At 30.7% G+C, this 20436-nt stretch overlaps 1 protein-coding gene across 1 annotated transcript; it reads left to right on the plus strand.

Annotated features, from left to right (window-relative positions):
- Window positions 1-17814: 17814 nt before the first annotated feature.
- On the plus strand, window positions 17815-20434 carry LOC111316598 (mitochondrial inner membrane protease ATP23-like). The gene is made up of 5 exons (XM_022918598.2): window positions 17815-18027; window positions 18589-18710; window positions 18997-19134; window positions 19245-19328; window positions 20086-20434. Exons 1-5 carry the CDS (start codon window positions 17943-17945, stop codon window positions 20218-20220), a joined length of 564 nt encoding a protein of 187 aa, XP_022774333.1. The 5' UTR covers window positions 17815-17942; the 3' UTR covers window positions 20221-20434.
- Window positions 20435-20436: the final 2 nt, after the last annotated feature.

Consider the following 20436-nt stretch of genomic DNA (forward strand, 5'->3'; position numbering starts at 1 on the left):
TTACTATAATTTTCTTTTTCCTGTTAGAGCTCCAGATTTCATTTTTAAAGTTTGTTGTTTGAATTTTGAGAAGAACATATTGAAATTTGTGAAATCTTTAACTTAATATCACATGTAAAAAGAAAAATATTATTTAAATTAGATTTGACGGTTTATATATTCGTATAATATAAAATATTAAAAATTATATATTTATATCATATTTTATATAAAAATTATATATCATAATTTATATAAATACAAAAATTTGTAATATATATTTATTTTATTAAATTTATATATAGTTATTGTTAAAGTTTTAAACTGAATCATTTTTATATTTATTTTTATATCGCATTTATGTCACATTATCATGTCGTATTTTAAATTATCATAGTTAATTTAAACTTATAAATTATGTTACTTTATTTAAAAATATTATTGACATAATGGACTTGTAGACACCAAATTTGTTTGTATTTTAATTAATAGTTATCGAGCTTTCAGGTCGATACCCAATTTCATTTAAATTGGGCTTCAAGCTTGATTTCAATTCAACCAGGCCTAAAGTCTGATTTCAATTGAGCCTGAAGCCCATTTTGTTCTTTAGGCCCAACCTACCTTTTATTTTATTTTATTTATTTTATTTTTGTTAAATTAAACAAAATACAAAAAAAATTTTAAAAATGTAAAGAAACAAATAAACAAAAGAATACAAGAGAAGGAAAAAAACAAAGAAGAGGAGTTGGTGCTGTGCACAGCACCACCCGCCCATGCTAGGCCCTGTGTCACCTGTTCAGGCATAGGGCCAAGACTAGACAACACAAAATAATAACGGACACAAGATTAGAAGGGGGCTGGTGCCTGAGGTACCGTACACGACACCCCCTTTTGCCAAGCCTTGTGCCATTCACCCATGCACAGGACATGGTCAGGGCTCTATAAATAGAACTCTTGGCTGAACCAAACAAAAAAAAAGAAAGAGACCCTTGTAAAAAAAAAAAAAAAGCATTCTGTCAAGAAAAAAATTCAAACAACATAGTTCCATGAGAACATGGAACCTAGTGTCGAGAACCCCTGCAAAAGAAGAAGCAAAGTTAGTAAAAAAAAGTCAAAATATATAAAAAAAAAAAGTTTGGCTGAAAGTTAAAAGGTAGATCTAGGGGATTTGAAACCTGTTTTGATAAAATGAAGGCCGGATTTAAGTTCAAGGAGTCGAGGGGAATGTTTTAAAATTTTTTGATAGCCGACTACGACGGCCAATACCGACGATCGACCATTAACGATAACCGACGGTGATCAACCAGTCTAGTAGAGAGAAAGGGTCTAAGAGATAGATGAGTTAGAAAGAGAAGGACAAGAGAAACAATGAGAGGGAAAAAATTTTGGGGTTTATTAGAAAACTGATAGCCTAAAATGACGTCGTTTCATTAAAGGGCTAAAACGATGTTGTTTTGACCCTAAGGGGACCCGTGCGTTAGCCTAACCTGACCCAAGATCCATACGTCGAACCCGCGACCTACTTTTATCCTAAACCTAAATCGATCTAGTTGAACCAGCCCTGACCGAACTAATCCGGAGTTAAACTGTCGAACAACCAGACTGGCGTTGAACCGCAGAACTAACCAGATTGATCCAAGTTGTCGAGTCGACCGAACTAGCGTTGATCAGACCATTGATCAATCTTGTTCAAGTAAAAAAAAATTTTTTAAATTTTTTATATATTATTTTTATAATATTTATGTGTATTAAAACATTTAAATTTGTTAGAATAAGTTTTTATGTAGATAAAATTTTTATAATTATGTTAATTTTAAGATAAACTTTAATAATAATAAATTAAAAATTAAAAAAAATAAATTAAAAATTAAAAATGAACTTTCTAATAATATAAATTAATAAAAAGTGCAAGAAAAGAAAATTGTTATTTGACGATAAGATTCGCAAATACTCTAAGTAGTAATATCTATGAAATCTTTAGGTGAGAAAATTTTTTTAAATACTATCAATGTATTGGAATATTTATAAAAAAGTTTTCAATACAATAAAAAAAATTTTTCTTGTTAAAAATTTAAATAATAAATGATAAATTAAGAATAACTAATAAAAAATGAGAAAAAAAGAAATTTTATTCGATGATGGGATTCTAAAAGTATTTCGAGTAAAGATGCTTTAAGAAATCCCTAAATGATAAGATTTTTTTAAATATTACTAGTGTATTGAGATATTTATAAAAAATCTTCAATATAATAAAAATGCCTCTTTTTTTCTTTTTTTTGTAAACGAAATAATAATAAAAATCAATAAAATTTTTAAAGAATAAATAAAATGCATGCATTAACATATTAGCATCTTACATTGCACGCATAATATAGTTTTCACGAAAAGTAAATTCGAACCTCCGAAAATAAGATTCTACGATATTTTGAGAAGTAATACCTAAGAAATCTCTATGTGAGAAAGAGTTCTTCTAATGTTACCAATGTATTAGAATATTTTAAGAATTTTTTCAATAAAAAAGTTCTAATTTATTTTTCTTGAATAAAAAATAAAACAAATAATAATAATTAAAAAAATAATTTCCAATAAATGAAAAAATCAAGAAAATTATTTTTCAAACACCGAAAATAAGACTATTTTTTATCAAAATCAAAAGATAACACGTAGTTAAGTGATATCATTTTTAACAGGCACTGTAGCAGTGTTAATCCTTCTCTACGTGTAATTGACTCCTTAACTCATACTGTTTTACAGACCATAAAATTATTTTTTTAATAAATTTTAACTAATTTTAAAATCTTATTAAAAGGATAAATTTTAATAGGTGGCCAATCGCACCTATCCAAAGAAGATTGGTGGCGACTCTATTTTTAATTCTTATTTTTTGTTTTCAAATTCGTCGGGCCGCCCCAAAACTGTTACGACAGCTTGATGACTCCACTGGGAATATCATTTGTTTTTTAGAGTCAATCCAAAATTAACTACACGTTATCCTTAAATTTTGATTTAAATGGTGTTAATCAGTGTTTAGTTTTTTAATTCTTAGATTCTTTTCACTTTTTTTTAAAAAAAAAGCAAAACAAATAAAAAACAAACCAAAAATGAAAAAATTTTCTTACGTATTTCTTTTATTATTATTTTTTTCATATGTATTGTTCTCAATAAATTAAAAAATATGTGCACACGTAATAACATGATGCATCTCATACATGAGCTCTATACCTGAGCTCCGTCCCTTATAAGATGAAATAAAATATCTATGCTCTCGTGAGGTGATAACCTCCACAATGGTAAGCAAACTACTTCAACTCAAATTGAACCATTTTCATTCGTAGCTTATAATGGGTAAGGATCGAGATGCCTTACTAGTCCAATGTGGATGACAGTAAAGAATAATTTGAAAACCTTTAGACACATGTCAACTCAAACTCAGTATGTAATAAGCCTAGGAAACCAGCCTTAGGTAGAGCCTCATCCACCTTTTTGTAGGAAATACCTAAGAATAAAAGTTATGTGTAATATAAAAAAAAAAAAAACAGAAAATCTCTAAACTCAAAAAATATTTTTTCTTAAACAACATCCTCACACTAACTCAATTTTGTTTTGTTTTCTTTTTTTTTTTCACATTAATCATATCATATAGTTCTGTATCAAGGTATTTGCTCTAAGATATCTTTCTCTTAAAAAGTCTTCATAGATCCCGTAGAACTACAGATTTGCTCATCCTCAGTTAATATCCTATGTGAGCCGTATAATGAAGTATATGTTTGGTTGAAAGAAGCCCAATAAAAGAATGGAGATTACTTACCTATCGACTATATGTCTGGGTTACCTAAAAATGTGCATTTAGATCTTACACAAAATAATTTAGAAGATTTAGCCACTATCTGAGGTCAATTAAATAAAAAAAGAAAAGAGAGCTTTTGCAAGAAATACAGGCATATTGCATATCTCATTTTGGTAGTGATGGATAAACAGTTGATTAAGGCAGCTATGTAGTTTTGGGATCCATCTTATAGATGTTTCACTTTTAGTCAGAAAGATTTGATACCAACTATTGAAGAGTACTCGATTTTACTTGGGATAGAACTATAATGTCTAGATAAAATGTTTACCCAAAAGCTAAAATCAAGTTATCGTAAAAAGTTGGCCAAGCTTATAGGGGTTAAAGTAAAAACCATTGATTTCTTCGCAAAGTCTAAAGGTGAACATCTCGACATCTGTTGGGACTTTCTTTGAAACTTTATTCAAGGGCATTTAAATGATGATCAAGGCATGACTGTGTTTGCTCTAGCATTGTATGGCATAGTAATCTTTTCAAAGACTTTAGGTTACATTGAGATAACTATGATAAATTTTTTTGAGCAAATTAAAACCCAAGCAATTAATCCCATGCCAATAGTCTTAGCAAAAACTATCCGATCATTGAATTTTTATCGATGAAATAGAAAGGAACGATTCATAAGACATGCTTTGCTATTATATGTATGGGTCAAAAGTCATTTCAAGTGTGAGAAAAGTGCTTTGTCAAAGCTATATCTTTGAAATAAGGCACCAATCGAAGAGTTTTGTAAAAGTCAATGGCCAAAATTGAAGACCAAGAAAAAGTGGGTTTTATTTTTACGAAGGCTTACTAGGGATGAAATTGAAAGGATGGCACTTTGGAGGCCTCGAGTGCCCTTGTTATATTATAGAGGAAACGAGCAGTGGATACCATTATTAAAGCTATGGGGCATTGTAAGTTATATTCCATTAATGGTGCTTAGGCAATTAGGTGTAAAGTATTTTGTTCCTGTCACTCATTGCCTGGTCTAAGTAAAATTCATTTATGAGAAACCGAATCCATCAAAAACCTCAGAGCAGTTAATTCAAGCATAGAAAAAAAAATGAAGAATGAGATTAAGGCCTCTCATCAATAAAGTCACCATTGATTATCGAATTTAGAAAGCAAAACGACTTAGAGACATAATACTCCCTTCTGATGATAGCCCACAATAATCGATTAATTTTTCAGAAGAAGTACAATTATCAAAAGTTAAGTTTATCAAGAAAGAATTAGAAGCTGAAAAAGAAGAAATAAGAAAATAAAATTTAAGATTTAGTGAGAAAGTAAGACAATTGAAATATGAAGCAAAAATACAATGGAGCAAATTGGAGAAAGTTGTAAAAGAATAGGATATAGCCAACAATGATTTGAAAGATCTGCATTAAAAAAATAAGAGACTATGAGTCCAATTCAAAACTGAAAAAGTTACTAAGTCTTATCTTAGTCGACAATATGAAATAGATGAGCTCCGAGAGTAAGTGAACCAATGAAAGTTCAAAGCTTAAGAAAAGCAAGAGAAAGCCACCAGAATCTTTTAAGAATGCCAGGATTTGAAGGGGTTATACTCTACAGCTTCAACAAGATCAGTGGAATGCCAAAAAGAAAAGGAAATATTGAAACCCATGCTTGCAAAAGAGAGAAAAAAATACTTTGAAGTACTTAATGAAAAAGAATCACTTCCCCAGGTAATCCAAGGGTTAGAGATGTAACTACAAGACCATAAGAGCCATATTTCAATAATAATAGATAAGTGGCATAGAAAGAAAAAAAAATTTTTACATGTGATTTAAAAAGAGATGCTCGCATGAAATAGAAGGAAAAAAGCTTAAGGAGGCAGCAGTACATAAAGCACTTGACTAATCAAGTTTGCAAGGTAGTGAAGAAAGCATGAAAGATGATTGAAAAGGTAGAAGCATTAAGAAGAGAAGTCAATCCCATAGGAAAATATGGACAGTGCCTAGTGAACTTTCTAAACAAGGTGATGGATCATTATGAACAAGTTAAACGCTTCTATAGATATAATTCTAGGATAATAAATCATATGTAATAAAAGTTGTATAAAATCAATGAAAGTTTTTAGTGTTAAAATTTATCCAAGAGCAAATATTCTCACTTGCATTCATGCATCATCTGCATCATTTTTATTTTTTTTCAAAAAATAATAAAATAATAAAATTTTTTGACACATGGTATTCTGATTTTTTAAATTTGCAGTAATAAAGGTTCAAGAATAGCTCACCCATAAAAAATTTTAACTTAACCTACTTGTCATTCATACAATACCAGGACTCAAACAAGAATTATGGAATAAAAACAAGTCAATCGATTTGAGAAAATCGAGAAAGCTCAAGAATAACTAAGAGGAGATTTTAGCATAATAATGGATATGCTCAAAAAACTTGACAAAAAAAACGTAGTGGAAGAAAATCCTGGCTCTCAAAAGTTATCGCTAGACATGGTGGATCCTGTTTACCCTCAAAGGTTTAAGCCACGACCAACCCAACCTTTTCAAGGAACTAAAATACAAATTCTTACTCCTGATGGATATTTCAATCTTTATCCGGGAATGACATCCATACCTGCGCTAGGATAATTTCAAAATTTTGTTAATTCTGTTATGATGAAAAAACCACCTAAGCCTATCTTAGTTCTTGATTTGGTTGATCTCAAAGAGAGAGAAAAGCTAAGGATAAAGATGTCTGAGAAAGTGAAAGATACCAGTACCCAGGAGAAGATGAAGTTATTGGAAAAAAAGCTTATGGTTGTAGAGGGAATGAATTTTTATGGCTCCAAAGACACAATTAACCTTTGTTTGGTCATAGATATGGTCATTCCACCAAAATTTAAAGTCTCTAAATTTGAAAAATATAATGGCACGAAATGTCCAATGACTTATGTCACCATGTATTGTCATAAGATGGCAATACATACTTGTGAAGATAAGCTATTAATGCACGTATTTCAAGATAATCTTACGAGATCTGTAGTCAGATGGTATGTTTAACTAGATAAGACTCATATCCATTCCTGGTAAGAGCTCACAAAGGTATTTTTAATGCAATACTGGTATGTCATGGATCTAGTTCTAGACTGAATATCTCTACAAAGTATAAAAAAAATACAAAGCTTTAAAGAGTATGCACAGGGATGAAGAGATATGGTCGTATAAGTCTAACTTTCTCTCACTAAAAAAAAATCATTGTCTTATTTGTAAACACTATAAAAGTACCTTACTATGAAAGGCTAATAGGTAATGCAACCAAGAATTTTATAGATATAATGATATCAGGTGAGATTATTGAAAGTATTATAAAGAATAACAAGTTCGACGCAAGAGAGACAAGTGGAGTAAAGAAGGATGGAGCTTCTAAAAAGAAAAAGAATGAAGCCCAAATGGTAAACTACGTGGGGTAACAATTCAAAGGCTTCACTCTATACCCCATTTTAGTGTACCAAACCCATTACCATCCTATAAATAATGTTACCTCTATCCCTCATCCATATCATTCATACCAGTCATTACGACCACCAGCTTATCCATCTCAGTTTTAGCCATCTTTTTGGACACCTACCTATTCTTATAATCATTTTATTGTACTTAAAAGACCAAAATGGAGACCTAGTCCAAATAGTGATCCAAGAGCTTTAAGAAATACACAAGAAAAACTCACATTTGACCCTATTCCCATGACATACATAGATTTATACCCTCAGTTTGTCGAGAAACATTTATTGGCCCCCGTTATTGTTTAGCCTTTGAAACTTCCATTTCTCAAATGGTATGATCCCAACGCCCATTATGATTATCATTATGGAAACGCAGGTAACTCTATTAAGAATTATATTATTTTAAAACGTAAAGTGTAAGTGTTAATTAATAAAGAAGTGTTAAATTTTGAAATCAGCCAATGAGAAACTCTAAATATTAATAGGAACCTTCTGTTGAACCATAATAGACCATCAATAAATGCTTTAATTAATGGGCAAACAAGTTATGTAAAGAGAGGAATATATGAAGTTAAAACTCCAATGACTAAGGTATTCGAAACCGTGGTCAAAGCTGATATGTTAGAGTTAATAGAACCTAAAAAATGCTCTGATGTGATTAACTCAACTGAGAGCTATAATTATCACAAAGGTACTTTGGGGCATTCTATTGAGAGTTATCATTAATTCCATCAAGAGGTATAGAAGTTGATGAATGTGGGTCGGATTGAGTTTTATGAAGAAAAAAAAATTGATGAAAGCTAAAGTGTCTACCATTGATTCAAAGAATAAGTTTGTGCATAGACCCATAACTATTTATGATAAGTTGACACTGAGACCAGAAAAATCTATATCTCAGCCAATAGTGACAATTAAATTTTTTAGTCTTTTTTCATATTAAAATGATAAAACAGTACCATGAAAGTATAATTGTAATATCGTAGTCAACCCAGATACTATAAACATAACGGGCGTAGAAGGCATGACTTGAAGTAGAAGGTGTTATACTCCAAAAGCTTTAGAGAAAGCCAAAAAAAAAAAATAATATGGGAGAAAAAGAGGAAAGTCAGAATAATCCTATCATAGCCTTAGAAAAAAATATCAAAAGTCAGTCTTTGAGAGTGAAGCTTGTGAATTTTTAAAGTTAATAAAACATAGCGAGTATAGCGTGGTAGAATAGTTAAATAAGATGCTAGAATTTTGCTATTATCGTTATTACTAAGCTCAGAGTCACATCGTAATGCTCTATTGAAGATGCTTAATCAAGCATATGTGTCTCATAATGTCTTTATTGAATACATGGAGTAACTTATTGGCAATTTGATGATTTTAAACTATATCTCTTTCAGTGATGAAGAGATTTCTCCTGAAGGTCGAAGAAATATTACTGTAAAATACAAAAGTCATATAATGACTAAGGTTTTAATCGATAATGGCTCATCCATTAATATTATGCCTATGACTACTATGACAAAACTACCTGTTAATAGATCTTATATAAAGCCTAGTTATATGATAGTTTAAGCTTTCGATGAAACTCGAAAAGAGGTGCTAAAAGATATAAAAATGCCATTGCAGATTGGCCTGTGCACTTTCAATATGAAATTTTAAGTTATGGATATCTCTCATTCATGCAGTTGCTTGTTGGGTAAGCCATGGATTCATATGGCAGGTGTTGTTCCATCATCATTACATTAAAAAGTCAAACTTATTATTGATAGAAAATTGACATATGTGGTAAGAGAAAAAGATTTACTAATCACCCAACTGGTAAATATTTCTTATGTAGAAATAGTAGATAAAGCCATAGAGTGCTTAAATAAATCTTTTGAGATTGCTAATGTAACCTATATAGTTGAAGGATCTAAATAATATTCACCATACCTGTCTACGATCATTAAAATGGTTGTTAAGTAGCTTACTGAAATAGAATGGTAACTTGGAACTGGACTAGAAAAAAATCTACAAATAATCATAGAGCCACCAGTAGTATATGATAAGAAAGATAGATTCAACTTAAGATATAAGCCAATAAGAGGGGATAGAATGAAAATAGTGAATAAGAAAAAAGATAAGAGAATGGCTAATTTTAGATGATATGAGATGGAGTTAGAGCCTATGGTCATTCCGTACCTCTATGATTATTTTCATTCGAAAGGATATATTTACCCAGATTTGCCTAGAGCCCTAAGTGTAGGATTCATGGAAGAGTTTTCTGAGCTGGCCATTCAAATAGTGGATGATGAAAAAAATAAGAGGCGAGATGAAGAGCTGTTTGTACGCCCTTATTCTTCATATTTTGAGCTAAATAACTGGTAAGTCATAGAATTGCTTGTTGTCTTTAAAACTTTTAAAAAGTAATGTATTGTGGAACTTTAATTCCTAATTGCTTTTATAAGCATTGGGTAATTTTTTGTAGTGTCTTTATGTTTGTTGTTTTAATAAAAGACCTAGAAGGTGTATCCGTATTTCTTTTATTTTTTTCATATTCATTTTGCTTTCCATTTTTTCTTTACATCATTTTCTTACCATTTCATTTTTGTGTACTAATATTCTCTTCATCTTACCATTTGCAGGGTCTTAAATAATGAACACGAAGATAATTATGGCAATAATCTCAGATTTGATTTTAAAAACTTAATTCATGTTGACGAACTTGATAATTAAAAAGATTTAGATAACCTCATGATTTTGTTAAAATTAATAAAACAAAAAAATAAACCAATTGAACCCCACTAAGAAATTACTGAGTCAGTGAATTTAGGGAATAATGAAAACAGAAAAGAGGTTAAAGTTGATACATCTCTTTTACCAGCTAAAAGGTAGAAGCTAAAAGAGCTACTTTGAGAATATATGGATGTGTTCACATGGTTTTACCAAAATATGCCAAGATTCAGCAATAATATTGTAGAACACATGTTGCCTTTAAAACTAGAATACAAGCCAATGCAGCAAAAGCTAAGGCGCATGAAGCCAGAGATGCTATTGAAAATTAAAAAGAAAATGAAAAAGCAATTTGATGCTAAATTTTTTAATGTGGCAAAATATCTCGAATAGGTGGCCAACATAGTGCTAGTTCCCAAAAAGGATGAAAAAATGAAAGTATGTGTCGATTATCGAGACCTAAATAGGATGAGTCTCAAGGATAACTTTTGCCCCATATGGATACTCTAGTGGATAATACTACTAGGCATTCCATATTTTCTTTTATGGATGGCTTCTCAAGCTATAATTAGATCAAGATGGCTTGAGTTAATATGAAAAAAACCACATTTATGACCATGTGAAGGACATTCTATATAAAGTCATACTTTTTGGGTTAAAAATGCCGGTGCCACTTATCAAAGAGCAATGGTGACTCTTTTTCATGACATGATACATAAAAAAATGAAAGTGTATGTAGATGATATGATTGTAAAATCTCATGAAAAAGATCATGTAGTCAATCTCAAAAAGTTATTTGACAAGTTGAGAAGATTTCAGCTGAAGTTGAATCCTGTCAAATATAAATTTGATGTTAAATAAAAAAAATTATTAGGCTTTATGGTCAGTGAAAAAAGAATCGAAGTGGATCCGGATAAGATACAAGCTATCCAAAACTCATCTCTTCCTCATACCCCAAAAGAAGTATAGGGTTTCCTAGGAAAATTGAACTATATTACTCGTTTCATCTCTCAACTCACCTACAAGTGTGATCCTATTTTCAAGCTCTTTAGAAAACATAATCCAGAAGAACGAAATGATGAATGCCAAGAGGTTTTTGATAAGGTTAAAGAATACTTGTCAAATTCACATGTGTTGGTACTGTCAATCCCAAAAGAACCTTTGATTTTGTATTTAATAGTGTATGAAAATTCAATGAAATGTGTATTGGGGCAAAGAGATGAAAATAACAGAAAAGAATAAGCAATTTACTACTTGAGTAAGAAATTTACTGATTATGAGTCTTCACCATTAGAGAAGATGTGTTATGCATTAGTTTGAAGAACTCGAAGGCTCTGACAATACATACTTTATCATACCACTTAACTTATAGCAAAGTTGGATCTTATTAAGTATATTTTTTAGAAGCTTTCCTTGATGGAAAGAATAGCATGGTGGCAAGTTATGCTTTCAAAGTATGATATTATTTATGTGATTCAAAAGACTATTAAAGAAGTGCAATAGTTGAGTTTCTTGTTGATCGTGCAGTCAAAGATTATGAGCTAATGAAATTGGATTTTTTTTATAAAGATATGATGCCCAGTGAAGAAAATAAACTTATTAAGAAGTCTTGGAGGATGTATTTTGATAGAGTTGTTAATGTTTTGGGTCATGGTATTGGGATAATTTTAATATCTCTCGGTGAATATTATTATCCCATCACGGTCAGGTTCAATTTTAACTACACAAATAATATGGCTGAATATGAGGCTTATGTTATGGGTCTACAAGCAGCAATTAAAAAAAAATTAAAATGTTAGATGTGTTTGAAGATTCGGCTCTGGTAATTTATCAGTTACGATGGGAATGAGAAATAAAAGATTCTAAATTGATCCAGTATCATAAATACATTTTAAAATTGGTTAAAATTTTTGAAAAAATTCAGTTTGAACATCTGCCTATAGAAAAAAACTAAATTGCTAATGCACTGGCTACTATAGCTGCAATGATTAAAATAGATGCCAATACTGAAATCCAACCTATTAAGTTGGATGTGAAAGATGAATAGGCATATTGTTTAGGTGTCGAAGAAGAAGTTGATGGAAAGTCATGGTATCATGACCTTATGCAATACATCAAAAGCCAGTAATACCTAGAACATGCAATAAAAAATGATAAAAGGACTATCAGAAGGTTGGCTATAACTTTTTTCCTGGATGAAGATATCCTCTATAAAAAAGATCGAGATCAAGTGCTTTTAAGGTGTGTGAATGTAGCTGAAGCAAAAAAGATTATTGAAGAAGTATATGACAAGGTTTGTGAGGCACATACGAATGGTCATATGATGGCTAGATAAATTATAAGAGCCAGTTACTATTAGTTAATAATGAAAAGTAACTGTATTAATTATACTAAAAGATGTCGTAAGTGTCAGATCTATGCTGACAAGATTCACACTTCTTTATCAGTATTACACATTTTGGCTCTTCCATGGCCATTCTCTATATGGGGTATGGATGTCATTGGACCTATTACTCTAAAAGCTTCGAATGGGTATAGATTCATCTTTGTGATGATTGATTATTTCATGAAATGGGTAAAAGCTACATTATATGCTAGCATAAGCCGATTTATGGTATGCAAGTTCATAAAAAAAAAATACTATACAGATGTGAGCTCCTAAAGATAATTATTTTTTATAATGCCAAAAACTTAAATAACAAAATGATGAATGTAGTGTGCACTCAATTTAAGAGGCATCATTGTAATTCGACACCATATTAGCCAAATATGAATGGGACAGTAGAGGCTGCAAACAAGAATATCAAAAGAATCTTGAAAAAAATGACTGATACTTAAAAAATTAATATGAGAAGTTATCTTTTGCTTTGCATGCTTATAAAACATTAGTTTGAATATCTACTAGGGCCACCCTGTTTTCTTTGGTATATGAAATGAAAGCTATGTTACCGATCGAAATGAAAATTTTCTTGTTAAGAGTCATGATAGAGGTAGAGTTAGAGGAATTAGAATGGGTTTGAAATCATTATGAGCAGTTGAACATCATTAAAGAGAAAGACTTACAGCACTCTGTCATGGTCAATTATATTAAAAGAGGATGATGAGAGCACATGATAAGAAAATCTACCTTTATCATTTTAAGGAAGGAGATTTAGTGCTGAAAATAATCCTTTCAAATCAACATGACGATAGAGAAAAATGGACACCAAATTGGGAGGGTTCGTACATGGTGAAAAAAGTCTTTTTATGTGAGGCATTAATTTTAGCGAAAATGGATGGAAATGATTTACCTATTCCAATAAATTCAGATACTGTGAAAAATATTTTACTTAAAAAAAAAGAAAAAAAAAGCCAAAAAATAAAAAATAATGATTTATCTAAGTTAAAAACTTGAAAATGCGGCTTGGACGTACTTACAATACATGGGGTAAAAGTAGTTTGACGAACTCTGAAGAATTGAGAAAGTCATCTAATTTAGTTTTAGAAAAAGAATCTGAGAATATTTTGTTCATGATTATCTTGTGATCGTTACTTGGACACCTTTGTTTCGATTCAAACACTTTTGTTGTCATACACTTATTATTAGTTTAATGAAATATGTTAGCTTTCTTTTGGAAATAATGCCTATCCATTTTTTTACCTCATTTGATATCTTTGTTCACCTTATAAACGAATGAGAGAAATGTGCACTTTTGTTGTCATACACTTATTATCAGTTTAATGAAATATGTTAGCTTTCTTTTGGAAATAATGCCTATCCATTTTTTTACCTCATTTGGTATCTTTGTTCACCTTATAAATGAATGAGAGAAATGTGCGATTGCATTTTATTTGTCTTGACCTTAAAATGATGAAAAAATAAACACAAAAGATCTCAGCATTACTTTTTTTAAAGTTGACAAAGGCAGATGAAAAGAACTAGAAAAACATGACAAGAAATTAATGATTTTAAAAAAAATATTATTGAAAAAGAATACAACAGTCAAATGTTAAAAACAGATTGGTCATACTCATATGGTGAAAAAAGCAAGAAGGTGAGAAATTTCAAAAATCTTTTTACTACAACAAATAATTTTGATTACATAATATGGATTGCATCTAGAGCACTCAATGCACGCATCCATGAACATTTATAACAAAGACAAGGTTTTTTTCATTCCTTAATAGAAAAATAGAATTTTGGCCTTCAGATTAGGATAATGATCAAAGAAAACACTTCAGAAAAAAAAGAGAGACATTTGCTTTTTTAAATATGCATCTTAGTTTCAATGAAAGAGACTTTTTTTTTTAAATTATTGAGCATCTACTGAGAGAAACCTTTTTCAGATTTTAAATTTTAAAGTTATTGAGCCTCTGCTGAGATGAGCTTTTTCAATATAAAACTTTTAAAGTTGTTGAGCTTCTGTTGAGAGAAGCAGATAAGCCTTTTTCAGATTTTAAATTTTAAAGTTGTTGAGCCTTTACTGATATGAGCCTTTTTTAAGATGAAAATTTTTAAAATTGTTGAGTCTCTGCTGGAGAAACCTTTTTCAGATTTTAAATTTTAAAGTTATTGAGCTTCTATTGAAAAGAGCCTTTTTCAAGATGATAATTTTTAAAGTTGTTGAGACTCTGTTGAGAGGAGCCTTTATCAATATAAAAATTTCTTTAAAGTTGTTAAGCCTTTGCTTAGAGGAACCTTTTTCAAGATGAAAATTTTTAAAGTTGTTGAGCCTCTGTTGAGAGGAGCCTTTTTTAGATTTTAAATTTTAAAGTTGTTGAACCTCTGCTGAGAGGAGCTTTTTTCAACTGAGAGGAGCTTTTTTCAAGATAGAATTTTAAAGTTGTTAAGCCTCTACTGAGAGGAACTTTTTCAAGATAAAATTTTAAAGTTGTTAAGCTTCTGTTGAGAGGAGCATTTTTCAAGATAAGACTTTTAAAATTGTTAAGCCTCTGCTGAGAGGAGCTTTTTTCAAGATTAAAATTTTTAAAGTTGTTGAGTTTCTGCTAAGAAGAGCTTTTTTCATATTTTAAATTTTCAAAAGTTATCGAACCTCGAGTAAAAAGAGCATTTTGATTTGATGACAAAAGCCCTATGATTAGTTTAAAAAAAAATCTCTTTGGATTTCAAACAAAATTATTGTCCTTATTTTTCCCTTATTCCTGATTCTCAGCAATGTGCAAAGATGGACAACTGTAGATACCAAATTTATCTTGATTTTAATCAATAGTTATTGGACTCTCGGACTAAGACCTGATTTCAATTCAATTGGGCTTCAGAAACCAATTTCAATTCAATCGAGCCTAAAGTTTGATTTTGATTGAGCCCGAAGCTCATTTTATTTTTTAGGCCCAGCCTGCCTTTTATTTTATTTTATTTATTTTATATTTTGTTAAATTAAACAAAATAAAAAAAATAAAAAATGAAAAGAAACAAACAAACAAAAGAATACAAGATAAGGAAATAACAAAGGAGAGGGGGCTGGTGCCTGGTGCCGTGCATGGCACCACCTGTCCATGCTAGGCCCTGTGCCATTTGCTTAAGCACATGGCCAAGACGGGACAATACAGAATAATAAGGGGGCAAAGAAGGGGGTTAGTGCTTAAGGTACCGTACACGGCACCCCCCTCTACCAAGCCATGTGCCATTCACCCAGGCACAGGGCATGGCCAGAGCTCTATAAATAGAGCTCATGGCTGAACCAAACAAAGGGAAAAGAAAGAGAACCCTGCATAAAAAATGAAAAAGAAAGCATTATGTTAAGAAAAAAAATTCAAGCAACACAGTCTTCTGAGAATGGGCAACTTAACGCGAAGATCCCCTACAAAAGAGGAAGCAAAGTCAGAAAAAAAAAGTCAAAATATATATAAAAAAAAAGAGTTTAGCCAAAAGTTAGAAGATAAATCTAGGGGATTTGAAACCTTTTTTTGGTAAAAACAAGGCCAGATTTAGCTTTAAGGAGCAAGGGGAGTGTTTTGAGATTTTTTTAGGATTTTTCGATAGTCGACTACAACTGCCAATGACCAACCATCAATGGTGGCCAAAGGTGATTGATCGATCAGGTAGAGAGAGGGTCTGAGAGAAAGAGAAATTAGAAAGAGAAGGAGAAAAGAAAAAATGTGAGATAAAATTTTTTTTTGGGTTTTATAGAAAGCTAATAGACTAAAACGATACTGTTTCATTAAAGGGTTAAAACAACGTTATTTTGACCTTAAGAGGACTCGTGCATCAACTTGACCTGACCCAAGATCTATGCGCCCAGCTAGCGACCTGCCTCTGTCCTAGACCCAAACCGGTCTAGTTGAACCCGCCCTGACCAAACCAAACCAGCGTTGAACTATCGAACTAACTAAATCAGACCAAGCCGCCAAGCTGACTGAACCTGCATTGACCGGACCGTTGATCGGTCCGATTCAGGTAAAAAAATTTTTTTAAAAATTTTTTAAAAATTATTTTTATAATATTTATGCGTATTAAAACATTTAAATTTATTAGAATAATTTTTTATGTAGATAAAATTTTTATAATTATGTTAATTTTAAGATAAAACTTTAATAATAATAAAAAATAATGATAAAAAAATAATAAATTTAAAATTTAAAATGAAATTTCTAATAATATAAATTAATAAAAAATGCAAGAAAAGAAAATTTTTATCTAACGAGAGATTCGTAGGTACTTCAAGTAGTGATACTTACGAAATCTCTAGGTGAAAAATTTTTTTAAAATGTTACCAATGTATTGGAGTATTTATTAAAAAGTTTTCAATACAATAAATTTTTTTTTCTTGTTAAAAAATTAAATAATAAATAAAAATTAACTAATAAATTAAGAATAAGAAATAAAAAATGAGAAAAAAGAAAATTTTATCCGATGATGAGATTCTAAAAGTATTTCAAGTAGAGATGCTTTAAGAAATCCCTATGTGAGAAAATATTTTTTAAATATTACCAGTGTATTAGGATATTTATAGAAAATCTTCAATATAATAAAAATTCCTCTTTCCTCTTTTTTTTTTTTTGTAAACGAAATAATAATAAAAATTAATAAAATTTTTGAAGAATAAATAAAATGTGTGCATTAACATATTAGCATTTTGCATTGCATGTATAACATAGTTTTTACGAAAAGTAAATTCTAACCTCTGAGGATGAGATTGTATGGTATTTCAAGAAATAATGCCTAAGAAATCTCTAGATAAGAAAGAGTTCTTTTAATGTTATCAATGTACTGGATCATTTTAAGAGTTATTCTAATAAAAAGGTTCTGATTTATTTTTCTTGAATAAAAAAAAATAATTAAAAAAATAATTTCCAATAAATAAAAAAATCAAGAAAATTATTTTTCAAACACTGAAAATGAGACTATTTTTTATCAAAATAAAAAATAACGCGTAATTAAATCATACCGTTTTTAAACCGGTGTTGTAGGGGTGCTAATCAATTCTCAAACTCAAACTGTTTCGCAGACAATAAATTATCTTTTTAATAAATTTTAACTAATTTTAAAATTTTATTAAAAGGATAAATTTTAATAGGTAGTCAATTATACCTAATCAAAAAAAATTGATAACAACTTTATTTTTCGTTCTTTTATTTTCGTTTTCAAATTTGTCAAGTGATCTAAAAACTATTACGACAAGACTTCATTTTTTTTACCCAATAATGTATTTCAATGCATGACATCCATCGTATTACCATGTTTTTTTTTTGTCTATTGTTATCTGCTTTTTTTGTTTTTTTTCCTAAATTTTTATTTACATTTTAGTCATTTTCTTACAATAAAAATAAATAAAAAATAAAAAATTAAAGTTAATTAATGGCAAGTTGGATACTTAATTTACTAATAAAAAAAGAAATATACAAAAATAATTTTAAAAAATCCATTTTGAAAATAAAAGATAAACAAAAATACTAAGCGAGAGCTCTGCAAAAAATAACACAAAAAAACCGAACCCAGCAGCTATAGAGCTGTTTGGTCCTCTGACCAAAACCCCAACAGAGAACAATGGAAGAGGAACCCTCAGCGAAATCCCGATCAAGAGGATGCACCGTTAACGAATGCCAAGACATGATTCAAAGAAGTCTCCGGAGTAAAGTTTCAATTTTTTTTCTTTTTTTTTAGTTAAATGTATAGTTTTTATGGATTTCATATGGTTTATTGCATTTTTTTGTCAGAAATATTGGTGGTTATTCATAGGAAACATATGGGAAATGTTCAATTTTGTAGCTGTACTTGCTGGAATGGGGTGTTAGGGTTTATGGTTTTAGGATTTTTTTATAAATTTTTTGGGGCTTTTGGCTAATACCTAGTTCATAACTAATGGTAATTCTTTGGAAGGGTAAATGAAAAATGTCAAATTTTGTTGCTTTTTAGATCGAAGTATTCAGGGTTCAGGGTTTAAGGGTTTCTGGGTTTTAGGGTTCTGGTTTTAATCCAATTCAGTTTCTGAGATTTATCAAGAAGGAAATCAAATAATTCAAGATTTTTATAAATGCTTTTTTTGGCTGGAGTGAATTTGTTAGTTTCCAAGTTGTGTGTAAATTTTCTCCTTCCTTTTTTCCCTGCAATTCATAGAACCAACCAGGGCTATATATGATTGAATGGGCCATTTATTATTATTATTTTTTGTGTGTATATATATTTGGCACAGCTCCAATGGTGAAATTTTTGAAGGAGCAAATGAAGAAAGCTGGGTGTAAGTTAGGGGATAATTTCATCAAGGCAGTTCATTGTGATACGCAGATTGGGGGAGGCTATCTTCGTGGTGAAGGAGTAAGAATCTTTTAGCTTATTTGTCTTTATGTTAGAAAAAATGCTTTGAGAATTAGTCCGACTAAGGTAGCTTATTAAACATGGTAATCTGACTGTTAAAGAGTGTGAATTGCTTAAAGCAGTTTATGCAGAATGAGTTTAAGTCATATTGCCTTTCTATCTGTTGACAAGCTGGTAAGAGCTTTGGTTTGCTGGTTAAATCATTTCCAAGGATTGTGAATTTGTTGCAACGGTTTATTATGATTAATGCTTTTTCTTTTTATAATCTTTGTGTATGTGTTAGTAGATAGTGGTGTGTAGCAACCATATCGACATGCAAGACGAGGTCAATCAAGTGGTTATACATGAGCTTATTCATGCATATGATGAATGCCGTGCTGCAAATTTGGACTGGACAAACTGTGCTCATCATGCCTGTAGTGAGGTTTGTGTCAACTGACAACTACCTTAGTTTAACGTTTTGCATTTGGTTCTCCAGGCTTTCTTTGTACATTTGGTAAGTAGAGGACTTAACTTTTTCTACAATTATTGCAGATTCGAGCTGGCCATCTAAGTGGTGATTGCCACTACAAACGGGAATTGCTGCGTGGTTTTATGAAGATAAGGGGCCATGAACAAGTGAGTTCTTTTACCCCTTATTTTGTTTCGGTATAAAACTTTAGATTTAAAATCTGTCTCAAGCGGTATTTTAAATTTAAATAAGTATAAGGGTGGCAGCAAGATGGTAGTCAAGTGACCTTTATCTCTTGAACTTAGTTAATTGTTATTTTATCTTATTTTACTTGTGTAATTCCTTGAAATTATTTTACATTTATCTCTAGGTTGTATATCAGTTGGTTTTATCACCAAGGTTTGATTATCTTGTAAGAGGGTTAGCTTCCTATTAAACCAAACTCTCAAGTAGGAGTTGTCCTACGAAGTTGAATTCAAATAAAACATTCAGGGGGTTGAGTTCCCAAAAAGGAGCTCATCGTCTACTTCTCAATTCCTTGTTTAATACTTCCATTTTATTTTTGTAAAATACCCTGGAAGATGAAGAGGAGTGGCCACCCCTGTTCTTAACAGATTCATGTTGAGAAATACATTGGTGGACCAGCCCTTCACATCTACTTCTTCCCAGTTACCCACCCTTGGTTTCAGCTTGTTATATTGTTGCACTTGTAGAGCTAGAAATTAAAAAAAAAAAAAATTGTGATGGTAACAGACCTTATACTGCTAAGGTTTTATTTATATTAAACTCCTTTTCGGTTCCTATTGCGATTTACTTTATGTACTCGCCTCTTCATCATTTACTTTAACCTAGTTATGATCTTTCTAATATAGTTTCTTCTATATTATCTATCGAATCTAAGTAATTTATGTTTTGGTTTTAAAGGACTGTGTGAGGAGAAGAGTTATGAAATCAGTGACTGCTAACCCTTCCTGCTCGGAAACAGCTGCAAGGGATGCCATGGAGGCCGTGTGGGATATCTGTTTCAATGACACAAAGCCCTTTGACAGAGCTCCTTGAAATTCGGTCATAGCAACCCCAACCAATGGTTCTTTACTTGCATGTATTTCAATCTAAAGATAATATTCATTTCTCTAAGAAACATTTTTCCCCTCTTGGAGATGACTGAAAGGAAAGGATTGTACCATTTCTGAATGTTCTACAAATTCTAAACTAATGGTTATTGAGGTCAGATTCAGAGAATAAGAGTTCCTTATTACTTTTCATTGTTAAATG

This window comes from Durio zibethinus, chromosome 24, assembly GCF_047325235.1.
Source record: "Durio zibethinus cultivar Kanyao isolate XHJ-2024 chromosome 24, ASM4732523v1, whole genome shotgun sequence".
NCBI lineage: Eukaryota > Viridiplantae > Streptophyta > Magnoliopsida > Malvales > Malvaceae > Durio > Durio zibethinus.